A 15236-nucleotide genomic window follows, 5' to 3' on the forward strand; every position below is an offset into this window, starting at 1 on the left:
CCTGCCTGGAAAGATTATGAGGTTATGTTGGACCCTGACCTGAGGGATACCTGGGTACCACTGTGTCAACTTACATAGCATGAGTTCATAAGCTGGAAATTCCACCCCAAAGCCTTTAAACTGGACTCTGGTTTAAATGTTCATACTGGCAACACAACAACAACAACAACAACAACAACACAGAGCTTCGCTATAATCTGCCGAGGGCTTTAGTCTGAACAGCCCTACTGGCATTCCGGTTGGTCAGTCAGTCAGAAAAGGTAATTGCAACATTCTGCTTTCTTAGTGGGAATCTGTTCTCTCCTGTCTTTCCATCCTTATTGTCTCCATCGACTTCAATCTAAAAAGGCAAAACATGACCTAATGAGCAAGAAAAAATGAATGCCAATGAGTATATAATAAGCTGGAAATTCCACAACTGGGCTTTATCGTCTCCAGGCTGTTCAGAACTCTGCTGCAAGGCTTTTAACTCACATTAACAAAAGAGCACACATCACGCCTGTTTTAGCAGCACTTCACTGGTTACCAGTCCAGTATAGAATTCAATTTAAAATCCTGGTCCTTACTTTTAGAGCCCTGCACGGTCAAATTCCTACCTACATATCTGACTTGATACAGCTTCACACTCCCACCCGGAGTCTGAGGTCATTAGATCAGAGGCTATTAGTGGTTCCCTACACTCAGTTTAAAACTAGAGGGGACCGATCATCCAGGCAGTGGCTCCTAGGCTGTGGAATGCCTTGCCTCCCTTTCTGCGTTGTGTGAATTCTGTTGAATCTTATGGTTGTTTGTTATGCTTCTATTTGTATTTAACTTTCTTGTATTTTAATTTGTTGTACTGTATTACATTTTATTGTGAAGCACTTTGTGATTTTTATCTGTGAAATGTGCTATATAAATAAACTTTACTTACTTACTGTGGATCGTTCAAACCATTTCGATACCAATACCGTGACTTCTATACCGGTTCCTAAATGATACTTTTTCCATACCAATTTTATAAAACAAAAAGAAATTACATTATGGCACACATTCTTTTATTTATTCTTTTAGCTCTGACTACGTGAGCCGTCTCTGTGTAACGTAGTTTTTCCTGTGGGCCTCTACGACGTGTAACGTTACACAGCCAATCACAAACATTATTAGATCTTGGCAGAAGCGTGCTGCGTGCTTATCGGCTCACTGTGGCTGTAAAGATTTACTCCTTAGGTATTGAAATTAGGTATTGAATGACGAGGCATTTTTTGATACTTTAGAGGCAATTCAGTCGGTGCCTAAAAAGTATTGGTATTCAGTACCCAGCCCTATCCACAACAACAACTCTATCCATGTCAGACCAGACTTTAAATTGCTTTCAGGTGATTTACAAAACTGTAAAGGGACACGCCCCTTCCTATTTCCTTAAATCTTATACTCCAATCAGGATTTTCTGCTCTCAGAATACAGGGGTCCCTGTATGTCCCAGAGTAAAAAAAAACAACAGTGCCAAAACATGTCTAGTGGTAAAATAAACAAGAGAGCCCCCTCTCCCTATGCAGACAGGGGTCTTCTGTATATGAGCAAACAGAAATACTATACCTGGTAATATTGAGCAACAGGTTAGCCACAATATTATTCATGGCATCAAAGGGCTTCTCGGCCCCACTGAGCCCGCCCTGCCCAGAGATGATGGTGCTGTCTCTCTTTATCGCTGACCCTGGCTTTCCACCGTGAGACATATGTTTGATCTTGTCCACAATGTCGACCAACGACTGGAGGAGCAGTGAGAACAAATACTCGTTAATATTGATTAGGGCTGCGCAATATACCGTTTTTTTTAAATCGTCATCGCAATATTTATTGGCACGATAAAGACATGGCGAAAAGCTGCGACATATCGCGAAAGACACAGATTTTTTATCAGTAGAAAATGTTCAATTCAATATTCATTTTGTTCAATAAAAGAATATTGGAAATTATTTCCTTTCATTTGTTTTAAATTCAACAAGCAATTTGTTGGATTTTAGCAGAATATTGAAAGCAGCAGAAACGCAGAATTGAGTACACTTTACAGGGTTTCTGCAGGTTTCAGCAAGTCATATTTAAGACTTTTTAAGACCTTTTTAAGACCATTATGAATGAAATTTAAGAGCCATATCACGACATCAAAACAAAGTCGGATGTCAGAGTGTGGAAACATTGAAACAATTCCCTGATTTCCTCATTGGCATCATATTATAGGACTGGTGTCTGGATTGGCTGGAACATAAGTTGCATGTTGGTCTCATTTGTAGTCGCAATACAGCAAATTATAATTGGACTAGCGACAGAAAGAACTACAACACCACGGAATTAATAAAACAAACATTGTAAAGCGCTGCGGGAACATTTCAATGAGCTTTAGAGGTAGCGTTACATGGACGTTGGAAAATTAGGACTGTTTAAAAGTATTAGAGACCTGGAACACAAAACTTCAGCGAATTTAAGACTTTAAGGCATAAAATGTTGACCTCGCAGAAACCCTGCTTTAAGATCTGTTCATTTATCGCAAGTAATATCGTTATCGCATATGCCACATTTTCCTAATATCATGCTGCCCTAACATTGATGAGTTCCATTTGTACATACGGCCGAGATTTATGCAGGGAGAGGGTACAAATTTTAATTTACAAAAGGTACAAACTTGGTTTTCAACAGGCAGGACACAGTCGGCGTGCTCTGTGAGCTCCCTCATGGCCAGGACGCTGTTGTAGGGAGAGGTGATGACATCATCCTCCGCAGACGGATAGATGGAGGTGACAATTCGACACACCTCAGGAAACTCCTCCTCCAGCAGGCTCAGCACTCTGGTCCCCAGGCCAGAGCCCGTACCTTCAATTCAGAAACCATGCATTTACTTTCTGCTGTAACTACATTTCTTCAGTGTCATGTAAACCACAAACCTGGTGTCTGTAATTAGTGTAGAGTATCGTAGTGACCTGGTTTTCCCATCTCAATTTCCCCCAGACAAACCACATTTCTTGGGCATGTATACCTATAACCAGGCATTCGTAAAACTGAGACATATTCATGCTATAAAGAAAACGTGTTAGTCCAAATGCTTGGACATACTCATTCGCAAAATACATAAATAAAATCCTAAAGCCAACATCTAAAGATCACGGATTTCAAAATAAAGGCTTGTTGGAGCTAAGATTTAATGATTTAATGCAGAATGATAGGAAAAGCATGCACACACTCCATTCTGTACATGTTATGTACAGGGGCACCAATGCTTCCATGGAGTGAAAAGCTGCGTTTAAAACCGCTCCCTCACTCACTATTCCCTATATAGTGTTTATTAAATAGTGAACTATATCGGGGATGACCAAACGAGGTTTCGGACCCTAACTGAAACCATCGTTGAATCAGGAGATGCGACGGTCATTTGTGTGACGGAAGAGGGCGCGCCCAGCATCATGTACACAAACCGAAAACAAAAATACTTATATCACGTCCCTGAAACAAAGCGAGCGCTCGGGAGAATCATTAAAGGTTGTATATATGTAGCGTGTTACATTTCCACTGTTTAGAAACGAAAGGCCGCTCCATTTTTCCTTTTCAGTTTTCGCGGGTGCTTCTTCTTCTTCTCCTCCGGGGAAACACGACCGCGTTGCATTGTGGTATACGGGAAAACAAATGTAGGGTACACCGAATGTTCACTCAAATTAGCTGTGCATTGTGTTTTTTTTTATAGTGGACTATACAGTGAATACAATTAGCCACGGAGAATTTGAACACCACTACAAAATGGCGAACACCCTATATACAGTAGTGCACCATTTCCGTGATAGGGAACGCTCTCCAACACAGCTAAAGTGTCTTCGGGCCTTACCTCCTCCCATAGAGTGAATGAGAAAGAAGCACTGCAGACAGTCACAGTGTTCTGCTGCTTTCCGCAGCTTATCCACTATCTGCTCCCTGTATGCTGAGCCATACATCATGTGTCCAACTGCCCTGGAGAAGAAGAGGCATATTAATGAAGGGAAAAGTTGTTAACAATGTCTTCGTTTGGGATGCAGGTAGGGCTGCTCGATTATGGAAAAAATCACAAGCACAATTATTTTGGTCAATATTGAAATCACGATTATTTAACTCACTGACTTTTGGAAAGACGTTGCAATTACTGGATTTAAAAAAACAGAGAAACATTTGAACAAATCAACAATGAAAACACCTTGAACTGTGAAATATCCCTTTCCCCATTTGAATTTTTTTATTTAGAACACAAGACAAAATAAGAGTTTACTTGCCAAACGTAATGTGCAAAATAATCGTTTTTCTATTTCCAATTACTTTGTTTTCGTGATCGTTAGGAGCCGAAATCGTAATCACGATTAAAAATGAGACTAATTGCACAGCCCTAGGTGCAGGTTTCTGTTAAGCTCATCCGTGTATGGTGACACGTATTATGTATAATTGAACTTTGGTTCCAAAATGATCGATTCATTTTCTTAATTGGGTCAGATACTGCAAAAATACCCCACTATGTGACTGTTTGTCTGAGATAGAAAGACATAGTGGAGACTGAAAACATTGCTTTTTTTCAAACTCGTTTAGTTGGTGTGGTATTTGCGGGATTTTCCGAATATTTACAAAGATATTTTGTCTAATATATTTGAAAGGTGCTTCATAATTAGAAAACAAAGAATTACTTCTCAAAATGTAATATCAGTTTGTTCGGGCTCACACTTACAAACTAAGCTGGTGGAACCACAGAAAAAATAAATGTGTCTTATGTGACAGAAGATTCAACCAATTATTGTTAGAATTTAGTCAGTTAGCTGTGCATGTGCACGTCAGAATAAGAGGCTGAACAAGGCCTTTGTTGGAGAGGAAATCAATATGCTGTGATAATCACAGCTCTAACATAGTTTGATAGCGAAGTGGGAAAACGCCCATTGTTGAGACTACTAAGCTACTAATCATCTTTTGTTATATTGCTGGGAATTTGAGATGTGGTGGCTGTATGAGATAGTAGCTTATAATCTTCCAGCCAAGGACACGTTATTTAGAACTCATGACACAAAGTGTAGCCAAGGCAGCTAGTGTTTTTGCATATTTATTTATTTTATTTTTTTTTACTGTGAACAGCCTTGAGTGTGGTGTTTTTCTTTGGGTTGTTGTATTTTCTCTGCTTGCCTGAGCGTTGAGGACGTCTGGGCAGATCGGCGCACCAGCACTGCACGGACCAGGAAGAGTCGGCTGGTACACTCCCTGCCTACTGTCAGGGTAAAGACTCTAGTCCCTTCTTTTGCATTTTATTGTACAGTAAAAGAAAACCATATAGACCATTTTAAAACCATGCGTATGCGTGTGTGTGCGTGTGTGTGTGTGTGTGTGTGTGTGTGTGTGTGTGTGTGTGTGTGTGTCAGGCCTGGGGATATAAAGTGTCGACTTTGTGACACTTACAGAAAATTACTCTGGCAATCCAATGGACCTTTTTTCACAGCAGACATTTTGACTTGTCATAGTAGGAAAAGCACAGCTGAAATTGATAACCTTAACGATGGCTCAGTTCCATCAAGTGTCCCAGTGAGCTATTTCAGTGAGTCAGCATGTACAATACCAGGGTCTCTCCTAAGTGGAATGCAGCCATCGTTAATGGTTTTGATTACACCTGTGCTTTTCCTACTATGACATGTCAACATGTCTGACGTGAAAAAGGTCTATTGCGTTGAATCCCTGAACACCACTCCATCACAACTCTGTGTGATGTAACGGCACTTTTTTTTTTTTTTTGTTGCTACCAGCCATGTGAGCTTGTGTCCTGTGTCTAGTCTGTCTCTCACCAGTTGTTGCCTGAACCTGACACGTCTGTGAGGAGCTGAGTGCTGTCGAACATTTCTCTCAATGGGCCCTGCAGGATCTCATTGACCACACCCTCCTCCATGTCCACCAGCACTGCCTGTGGATTCAAATGTGTGAGTATAAGGCCAGCACATACAGTGGCATGGGGTACTTTCCATAAGATCATCTCAATGCAAATCAAACCAGCTATTCGGCTAACTGAAATAAAACCATGCCAATCTCTAGGTATGGTGAAGGGTATGTGATGATGTGGGGGGCTATTTTAATTCCAAAGGCCAAGGGAACTTCATCATGATCATAGTATCCTGGATCCATGAAATAACTGGCCTTTAAAAAGAAAAATCTGCCTGCCTCTATGGGAATTTAACATAGGGGTGTACTTACTAATGCCCCCTGTATTTTAAAGGAAGAACATTTATTTATTTACGATACATTATTCATTCACAAAGAAAATTGGTGTCCTTAAAGGCTGGATTTTTCCTCTTTTTTTTTAATTAAGGCATTAAGATCAATTTCCAAAAGATGTTTTTTTATTCTTCTTTTTTAGTCAACTTTGGCATGGGTGTGTAAACTTATGCAAGCCACTGTATGTTCCAATGCTATATTACACTGAGCACATATGCCTTTGACCCCCTGCCATAATTCCATAACTCCTCTTTGTAACGTGAATCAATGAATGCCAAACCGTGACCTACAATCAGCTGTTACCCCTGTGAAGACCAGAGGAGAGGATAGAGAATGTTCTCTCAAGCAGATTTCTAGTAATGAGCAGAACTTACCCTGGCCTTCAGATGTTGGATTCTCCCACCAACAACGTGGGCTCCCCCATCACTTTCCCTGGAAACAAAATACAACAGAACGAGATTCGGGCGTCTGTATGGAGGCACATGTCTCAACCTATGGAGCAGTAACTGGGTGAAAGCAGGTGTGATTACCTTGAGTCCACATTTCGGAAAAAGCTACTGAGGGCCTCATCGTACAATCCTTTCTGAATAGGAGAAAAACACAGGATATTAGAGATGCCCTAACATGTCGTGGTAGGTGATTAACATGTCTGTTCTTAGAAGCTGTGTTAGGGCACAACAACAGTGGGCTTCCCTTAGGATAATTCAGGTTTATCACAACGTAGGTATTATTTTCATAGTAATGGCCATCATTCCCGTCCATCAGACTTCGTTCTAGCAATGTAGTTGTGTTAGAAGTTCTCAGCAATTATTTTGGTGAGTACAATGGTATCATAACTGATGGGAACAAAGGCAAAAAGACCCAAGTTGTAATAAACTCAAACTATTAAATCACCGTTAAATCAAACTGACTGGGTAAACAGGGATTTGATTTGACTCAATATCTGATTCGTTAGAGGGTAATTCAGCTGAAGATCATTTTTAATGACCTTCAGTTTTGTAAGTCACGATTCAGTTAAGTGACTAATGAAAGTTTTATTTCTTTTGTCTGTGTAATCAAACAATAATTCTGTAGAGTGTGTATATGCACTGTCTCTCTGTCTGTGTGCATGTATCCTATTGGCCTTGTATAAAATTATTAATAAATAACATTTTACATTTGCCATAGCGTTAGTAAGACTTTGTCTTAGGACTGCAATAACCATTCTTGTCATTACTGATAAATCTGTAATTGTTTTTTGACTAACTAACTTGTTTCAGCCGACTATCCACGCAGTAAGAAATACACAGCAAATTATGTTTCAGAAATCCTCCTAATAATTGTGATATGATTCGGAATATTTAATATATATATATTACATTTTAAAGAAAGTTGGTGATTGCAAACTGCGACTTACAAAAACTACGTGAATATATCTTTTATTGTCCTATTGTTATAAAACAGTATATTAAATATATAGCGGTCACTGTACCAATTCAATGTTTAACCCTGGCAGGGATGGGATGTGTGGGAGTGAATATAACAGCTGAGGGGGCTGGTGAGGATGTGGATGGCATGCACATAGAATCATATTACCCTATGATACAACTGTCCTACTAGTGTGTACAGCCTTTTTCCAATAGGTACACATTTTCTCACAATAACCCAAAAAGCACAGCTGTAAGTAATTAAGCTAATGAATGTTTGCGCCATTCCATTCAAAATCCTAGTCCCAGTTAAGTACATCAAAAGTACATCATCCATCATTATTATTAATTAATGCTACACCTGTGCCTTTCTTGTTATGCCATGTCAAAATGTCTTGTGAAAAAGCCTCACACTGGGGTCCTTCAGTCTTATCAAATACAACGCATGCAAATGTAAGAGGACAGTGTACCGTTACTGTCTGTAGGATTGTTTACACTGTAGGATTAAGTGTACCTTTGCTTTTGTGTGTGTGTGTGTGCGCTGCATGACACTGGCAGGACGGCATGCTGGGAGTGCAGAGACGAGGCTTTCCCCTGGCAGACACCCCGGAGCCCATCATTAGCCTGCTCCCTTTGTCAAGAGTCTGATCGCTCACTCCTCCTCTTCCCCATCTTCCCGTCCATCCATTCAATCACCCCCCCTAATCTTTTTCTATCTCATAAATCCATGCAGACCTCTCTCTCGTTTTTGTCTCTCTCTCTCTCTCTCTCTCTCTGTCTATTTTGGTGTTCCTCCTGATGAAGGGCACAGCACAGGGACTGTAAAGTCAATAATAATTTCATTGTGTGTGTGTGTGTGTGTGTGTGTGTGTGTGTGTGTGTGTGTTAGCACTTACTTTATTGACGTGGGCATGTTCTCGCAAAGCAAGATCCCAAAACCTGCAGCCAACCTGGTTCCCACACTGACCAACTGAAGAACACGAATTAAAAGTGTAACGTTAGTTACAGTAACAACATAGGTTAGGGAACTGTTTCCACGAGTGGACCCTAATGTTATGTTAATTAAAAGTTTAATGTTAGTTACAGTAACAACATAGGTTAGGGAACTGTTTCCACGAGTGGACCCTAATGTTATGTTAATTAAAAGTATAACGTTAGTTACAGTAACAACATAGGTTAGGGAAATGTTTCCACGAGTGGACCCTAATGTTATGTTAATTAAAAGTTTAATGTTAGTTACAGTAACAACATAGGTTAGGGAACTGTTTCCACGAGTGGACCCTAATGTTATGTTAATTAAAAGTTTAATGTTAGTTACAGTAACAACATAGGTTAGGGAACTGTTTCCACGAGTGGACCCTAATGTTATGTTAATTAAACGTGTAACGTTAGTTACAGTAACAACATAGGTTAGAGAAATGTTTCCACGAGTGAACCCTAACGTTACCTACAACGCCTAGCTACCTACCAACACAGCAGATGACAGCTAAGCTAACGCTAGCTAGCTAGCTAGCTACGTCTATTTAACGAGATGCACTGGAGTCTGAACTCACCTTGGACAACAACGGACTGTGTCATGGCCGCAGCAACACGCAGACCCCTCTAGAAGGCGGATTCAAGTCAAACGTAATGTTAACATTTGTCCATAACTCTCCATTGAAACTACTTTTTCTATATAGTTTTGAACAATTCTTTCGTCTCGCGCCTCCCCTGTGTTTGGTCGAGTGCTAATGACGTATTACCATGGAAACGGCGTACACGTAACGTAGCTTCCGCATATTGTTTTGGATTGATGTTGATAAAATTGTAAAGTTGACATGTTATTTTTTACTATGAAGGAAATGATTTGGATAAATGCCATGTTTTCATTTTGAATACATTTAATTTTAATTGGAAAATGTTATATTCATTAATGTAATAGTCTGAAAGAAAACCGAATATTCACCGATTTTAAAAACGACATTTTATTTTATTTTAAAACTTTAAAAGGACCCGTCCGGACCCTAAACATCTAAAATGCCTTAAAACCTCTTCATTGTAAATGTTATACACCCCTTTTTGTTCATGTTTATCGGTATATAGTTACTGTATTCATTGTGTTATTGTATCTTTACTTAAATAATAAAGTAAAATAAAAAATACATTTCAAAACGTAGCTTCCGCATTTGTATCTATGGCTTCCGCACAACTTTACATCATCTCTCCAAATAAATATGAGACTGGTCATTAGTTTAATACAGAAAGCGTCTTCTGGAAGAGATATTTTCGTAGAATCCGTCAAATGTAGCCTATAGACCGTTTCAATGGAATTCCATTGCTAGGCGACAGCCTGGTCCCTTGTTAACTTCCTGTCAGTTGATGCCATTCACATACACTGCAACAGGAAATCAACTTGGGTCCATTTAGAACGTTTATGTTTACATCTGTGAAAGAAACTCTATCTTCGACTGTATGCAACAATATGCCAAACAGTGAATGAAATGAGTGTAAATAATATGTTGTGTGCCTGCTATTGCTTTAATAAATTGTGACAGAAGAGATGCTTTCAATGATCATATTCCACGTTTCTTAACTTCTCGGCTGTTTGTTTTGTGTTTACAGGCTATGTGGAGTTTCCTCTCTATTTGGTTGGGAAATCCACTGTATACGCAGTAGAGGGCAGTGTTTAACTATATTTATTTCAAGTAGTAGTCTAACAACAGACAGACAGGAAAAAAACTAATAGAATACCTATACATTTTATAACAGAAATAAAATGAACTACTACGATAACTAATTGTCAAGAAAGTAAGTAGGCTAAGCCAGTAAGTAACACTTTATTTATATACAGTAGGCCTTTTAAAAACACGCAGTTACAAAGTGCTTCACACACGCATGCTCAATAGCCTATATGAAAACATAAATAAGAATAAACATGAGTTACAAAATACAAATTTAAAATACATCATAAAGGGGGTGCAGCCCTTTACACAAAGGCTAATGTATTAAGAGTTACCTATATATAGTATCCTAACCCATGGTACTCAACAGATTCTTTTTCCCTGCCATTATAAGGTTTAGGTGTAGCACCTGAGCCAAATGAATGGAGCTAAAAGACTTTTCTCCGATCTAATGATTAAGAACTTCTTTAGCAAGTTTTGTCTTTAAAGGTCCGGTGTGTAACGTGTTTAGTTGTTCATTATCAAAATCTGTGTTTCCCGTTCACAAACTTGTCCTTTTTCATGAATATTTACCACCACCATCAATTCCAAGTATTCCTATTCGCTTGAAATTTTACATTTGCGTTTGCATGAACTGAGGTAGACGCTCCATAATGATGCGCCATCTTGAAATACGTTAGCTTAGGACATACTGCTCCGCCTTTCGCGTTTTCGCTGTCACGTGAAGTTTTATTGAAAAGGGTCATATTTTCTTCAGGAAGGATGCCTTGACTCCCCACTAAATAGCACAACCCAAGTCTTCCACAATGCTAGGGAAAACACTGTACTGTATTCAGAATTCTACTGGAAGCCAATGAAGGGATGGATTGGTGTGATATGAGACCGGCGACTTGTCTGGCAGTTGTTGTAGACCTCATAGAGCAGCTTGACTGAGGCATGAGTAGAGGCAGTAACAACTATTAAAGAGAAAATGAATGTATGAATGAATAGTTCCAGGTTTGAAGGGGACAACATGTATCGGATTGTTCGCAATGTTTTGTAACTGAAGAAAACTAGACTGCATAAGCTTAGTGACATGATGGTCAAAAGACATATATTGATCAAAGATGATACCAAGATTCTTAGCAGTGGGTTTGATATATGATTGAAACGGGGTGATAGATTGATCAACAGCAGTGACAAAGTTGTCAGGTCCAATTAAAAGATTTTTTTTTTTTTTCCAGGTTTAGGTGGAGGGAATTGAGAGACATCCAGTCCTTGGTGGCAGCTAAGCAGTCATGTAGAGAAGACTGTTGGATAAGGTTATTCGTCCATTTACTGTACAGTGCTGTGAAATAATATAGGCTAGCTCTGTATGATCGTAATGGACTCATGCCCCAGAAATGCTCGTTCCTAGATCTTAGCTCTGGGGAGCTTATTCTTGTATTAGTGTGGCACCTAAATCATAGTTGCAGCTGCCGCCGTGGTCCTGCTCGGCGCCCTTCTATGCCCTGCAGTGCCCTGCTATGCCACAAACTACTACAGCTACTATTTCTAGTCACTGTTCCATTATCTTTATTATGACTATTATTGCCACTGTTCATCACACCCCCAACCGTCACCGTCAGACACCGCCTACCAAGAGTCTGGGTCTGTCTCAGGTTTCTGCCAAAAAGGGAGTTTTTCCTCGCCACTGTTGCACTAAATGTTTGCTTTTGGGGGAATTATTGGAATTGTTGACGTCTTTGTAAATGATAGAGTGTGGTCTAGACTCTAGACCTACTCTCTGTAAAGTGTCTTGAGATAACTCCTGTTATGATTTGATACTATAAATAAAATTGATTGATTAGTAGAAGTAGAATAAGTAATTTCCAAGTAGAGTCCTGTAAGATAATAGGCTATAGTTCTATGGTAGTTCTGGATGATGGCGGTTCAACCCAAGGGTGTAACTTTGGGTTCAACATTGTTCAACACAACTATCTAGGGAGGTCCCGGGACATGTATGCATGTATTTAAAAAAGCGACAAAAATATTGGAAAAATAATCGAAAAAAAGACGAAAACATCAAAAGGCTGCAAATGTTGGAAAAAGTGCCAAAGACTTCGAATAAATAGATAAATAAATTGTCCATAAAACCTTGAAAAAGGCGACAAAATCTCTGAAAAACGCAACAAAAACGTTGAAAAAAGCGGCTAAAACATCGCAAAGCTACAAAAACTCTCAGCTCTATTCACATTTCAGTGATGTAACAACAATCTAACCAATATTTCAATTAACAATAACACCACAGGTAACTTTCTTTGTCAGCACAATTCACAAATGAAAAGGCTGTAGTAGTCAATAATCTATAAAATAAACAAAAAAAAAGAAGGCTGACATGGATGTAAAATATGTTTTATTTATGTAAAATAAAACGGTACAAAAAGGAAAGTTTTGAACATGAGCTTGTAAAAGAAAACATGTCATTGTGATTATACCATTGGGATGGTGGAACATAAAAGCATTTTTCATATTGTGCACTGTAAAAAGTCTAAGTGATGGATACACTTTAGGGTCCTCAGGATGGTTCTGAACCTGCAATCTGGTCACTGTCTCTTATAAATCTGTTCTGGTTATTTTTAAATGTGGACGATTTGGTCGTATTCTTGGCATTTACATGTGAAACAATAAACAATAAATGACAAATAACAGTAAAAGAAAGAAACAAGGACAACCAATTGGCAGAGAGACGGTTATGTTGAACACAATGAGAGTTTTAGGCTCATTTACATTGCTACATTTTGGTTTAAAAACGAGTATCTGTTGCTACGGTTCCCCCCTCTCATTCCCCCTGCTCTGGTGTTTCCCCCTGCTCTGGTGTTTCCCCCTCTCATTCCCCCTGCTCTGGTGTTCCCCCCTCTCATTCCCCCTTCTCTGAGACTAAGCTACTAACGTTACCATGGCTGCGTCCGAAATTCTATACTTACATGCTATTTAGTAGGCTAAAACGGTATGTGAGATTTTTTAGTACGTCTAAAACCTTAGTATGAAACCAATAGTACGCAAATTGCATACTATTTCTTGTAAAATATTACAGCATGCAATACTGGACACCACGCCAGAAAAAGTACCCCACAATGCAATGCGGTAGTAACGACAACAATCGAAACAGACAAACGGACAGAAACCAAGGAGCTCTGTAACGTCAATAACGCTCTAATTTACATCTATACATATTTAAACGATAATATGTATAGATAATAATGGTCTAGTTATTTATCAGTAATTTAAGCGTTATCTGGCGAGGTTGGCATTGGGTTACCATGGTGACCAACTCGAAAAATGACAAGGAGGCTCTCAGGAAGCGAGGTTGAAAATCACATCTTAGTGCGTCCGAGAAGATACATCCTACTGTTTATTTACACAAAAGTATGTTAAACGATAGTATACATATTGAGTATGCGATTTCAGACACAACCCATGGTAACTACCAGCAGTGGGGCGGAGTCTCCACGCTGCCTCCTCTTTATGTCCAGTATACCAGAATGTTGATGAGATATGAGGTTTGGGCGTGTTAGTTTAAACAGAGATTAGTTCTTCTATTGGAGATAAAAACACTTGTGTACTTGGAGATCGCTTTTGGCTCAAAACTCAGCTTAAAAACCAAAACGTATCGGTGTGAATGTAGCCTTAATGTGTTTGGTCAGTGCTGTATTTGGGGATAGTGATGGCGTTGACAGAAGTGTTATGCTGCTGGACAGGTTCCAACGCTGACCGCTCCACTGACCAGAACAGCTTTGCTGAAGCTCACGCGGCTGTTATTGATGGTCAGGTTCCTCATGCAGCCCACCCAGGCCTTCCTGGTGGCGATGCTCTCTGGCAGGAAAAGATCTGAGAGGTGGAAGAGTGCGTCACATCATTAGCAAGGTGTAATATAATGTCATTATAGTGCGTTCCATTTGTACTCGGAAGTCGGATTTTCCGAGGTCAAAGTCAGAAACACGCCCCCCTGACCTGGGATTTCCGAACTTGGAACTCCGACAACCTCAGAGTACCCCGAGCTCAAACTGGCAACATGGCTGCTCTGTGCATCAACAGCAGCAAGAGCTGAAGTAACATACAGTTTATTAATTAGCACTTCTGTCTTATTTGTGTCTCACTAAATCAGCCGTACACACAGTCCAGTCCAACTTCTAACTGTGGACATCTTGTTACGCTGTTTGTATGCACAACAAAACCTGCACAAGAACAATTAAATCCCCCTTCCAACACCATGGATATAGAGCCACTCGGCCAGCCATGCCAAAACACTTATTTATGAACTTCAATATTTAATGGAAAATAATCTCAGAATGAAATAGTACGACGGTCAACATTAAACACAGAGCTTTCACGCCAGAGAGCAGAGTTCACTGCTAAAAACTGCAAAACAAAATACTTTCACCCAGGAACCGCTCGTTCGTCGGGAGTGTTTTAACCACAATCTTTTTCCTAAACTTTAATAGTCATTTTGGTGCCTAAACTTAACTGTCATCGCTGCATGACGCTCCCTTTTTCTGGTTAAACTCCACTACCACGGCCCCTGAAAGGACCGTCATCTGGCGGTGCCTATAGCCGGCTCACAGTCACCTATTGGCGGCTAAACAACTGCCGCTGGTAGCCGGCGTCCCGGAGCTCTGTAGCCGCTAAATATAGTCTCGCATTGCCAGACCTTCCTCCACAGCGCTGCGGAGGAGGGTCTGGCTAGTCCACACAGGATTCTGGGATGGGAGAAAAACGTGCTCTGGTTTATTGGCATTTCTTTAAACCAATCACAAACGTCTTGGCAGAGCTTAGTGCCGCACAGAGCAACGGCGCTGCTGCAAAATAGCCTCAGGAAGGAACTTGTTTTGGTGGAACATGTGTACTTTCAAAAGTAGTTTGAGTCGTGCAACAGAAACCTCAGATTGGACAGATAGTCTAGCTAGCTGTCTGGATT

The 15236-nt window shown here is 40.0% G+C and overlaps 2 protein-coding genes across 5 annotated transcripts in view; both read right to left on the bottom strand.

Annotated features, from left to right (window-relative positions):
• tube1 (tubulin, epsilon 1) overlaps nt 1-9370 on the bottom strand; it is a 38432-nt gene extending 29062 nt beyond the window's left edge. For all 4 annotated transcript variants that reach the window (XM_078274014.1, XM_078274016.1, XM_078274015.1 and 1 more), the window contains exons 1-8: nt 9194-9370; nt 8537-8610; nt 6765-6817; nt 6609-6666; nt 5811-5926; nt 3854-3975; nt 2663-2850; nt 1579-1751 (exon numbers count right to left, since the gene is read on the bottom strand). In XM_078274014.1, the coding sequence (XP_078130140.1) occupies nt 1579-1751; nt 2663-2850; nt 3854-3975; nt 5811-5926; nt 6609-6666; nt 6765-6817; nt 8537-8610; nt 9194-9218 (809 nt within the window). In that variant the 5' untranslated portion in view covers nt 9219-9370. The remainder of the gene's footprint in view (nt 1-1578; nt 1752-2662; nt 2851-3853; nt 3976-5810; nt 5927-6608; nt 6667-6764; nt 6818-8536; nt 8611-9193) is intronic.
• A 3793-nt stretch (nt 9371-13163) lies between these two features.
• lama4 (laminin, alpha 4) overlaps nt 13164-15236 on the bottom strand; it is a 58082-nt gene continuing 56009 nt past the window's right edge. The window contains exon 40 of the mRNA XM_078274010.1: nt 13164-14149. Within this exon, the coding sequence (XP_078130136.1) occupies nt 14004-14149 (146 nt within the window). The 3' untranslated portion in view covers nt 13164-14003. The remainder of the gene's footprint in view (nt 14150-15236) is intronic.

The sequence above is a fragment of the Sander vitreus genome, chromosome 18 (genome assembly GCF_031162955.1).
Source record: "Sander vitreus isolate 19-12246 chromosome 18, sanVit1, whole genome shotgun sequence".
NCBI classification, from domain to species: Eukaryota; Metazoa; Chordata; class Actinopteri; order Perciformes; family Percidae; genus Sander; species Sander vitreus.